The sequence below is a fragment of the Herpailurus yagouaroundi genome, unplaced genomic scaffold, assembly GCF_014898765.1.
Source record: "Herpailurus yagouaroundi ecotype Mexico unplaced genomic scaffold, PumYag 254, whole genome shotgun sequence".
In the NCBI taxonomy this organism is placed as follows: domain Eukaryota; kingdom Metazoa; phylum Chordata; class Mammalia; order Carnivora; family Felidae; genus Herpailurus; species Herpailurus yagouaroundi.
The window spans coordinates 780382-780783 of NW_024412471.1; the positions used below are offsets into that span (position 1 = coordinate 780382).

At 66.2% G+C, this 402-nt stretch overlaps 1 protein-coding gene across 1 annotated transcript in view; it reads left to right on the forward strand.

Annotated features, from left to right (window-relative positions):
• The window catches only part of TCHH (trichohyalin), a 7130-nt gene that overhangs the window by 3133 nt on the left and 3595 nt on the right, over positions 1-402 (forward strand). The window contains 1 exon segment of the mRNA XM_040461086.1: positions 18-381. Coding sequence (XP_040317020.1) covers positions 18-381 — 364 coding nt within the window.

Sequence of the window (402 nt, forward strand, 5' to 3'; positions counted from 1 at the left end):
CGCGAGCAGCAGCTTAGGCGCGGGGAGCCGCGCTTAGAGCAGGAGCTAAGGCGCGAGCAAGAGAGGCGCGAGCAGCAGGAGAGACGCGAGGAGGAGCTGAGGAGCGAGGAGTTGCTCTTTGAACAGGAGCTGAGGCGCGAACAGAAGAGGCGTGAGCAGGAGCTGAGACGCGAGCAGAGGCTGAGGCGTGAGGAGCCGCGCTTAGAGCAGGAGTTGAGGCGCGAGCAGGAGAGACGCGAGCAAGAGCTGAGGCGCAAGGAGTTGCCCTTTGAACAGGAGCTGAGGCGCGAGCAGGAGAGGCGCGAGCAAGAGCTGAGACGCGAGCAGCGGCTGAGGCGCGAGGAGCCGCGCTTGGAGCAGGAACTCAGGCGCGAGCAGGAGGAGAGGCGTGAGCAGGGGCTC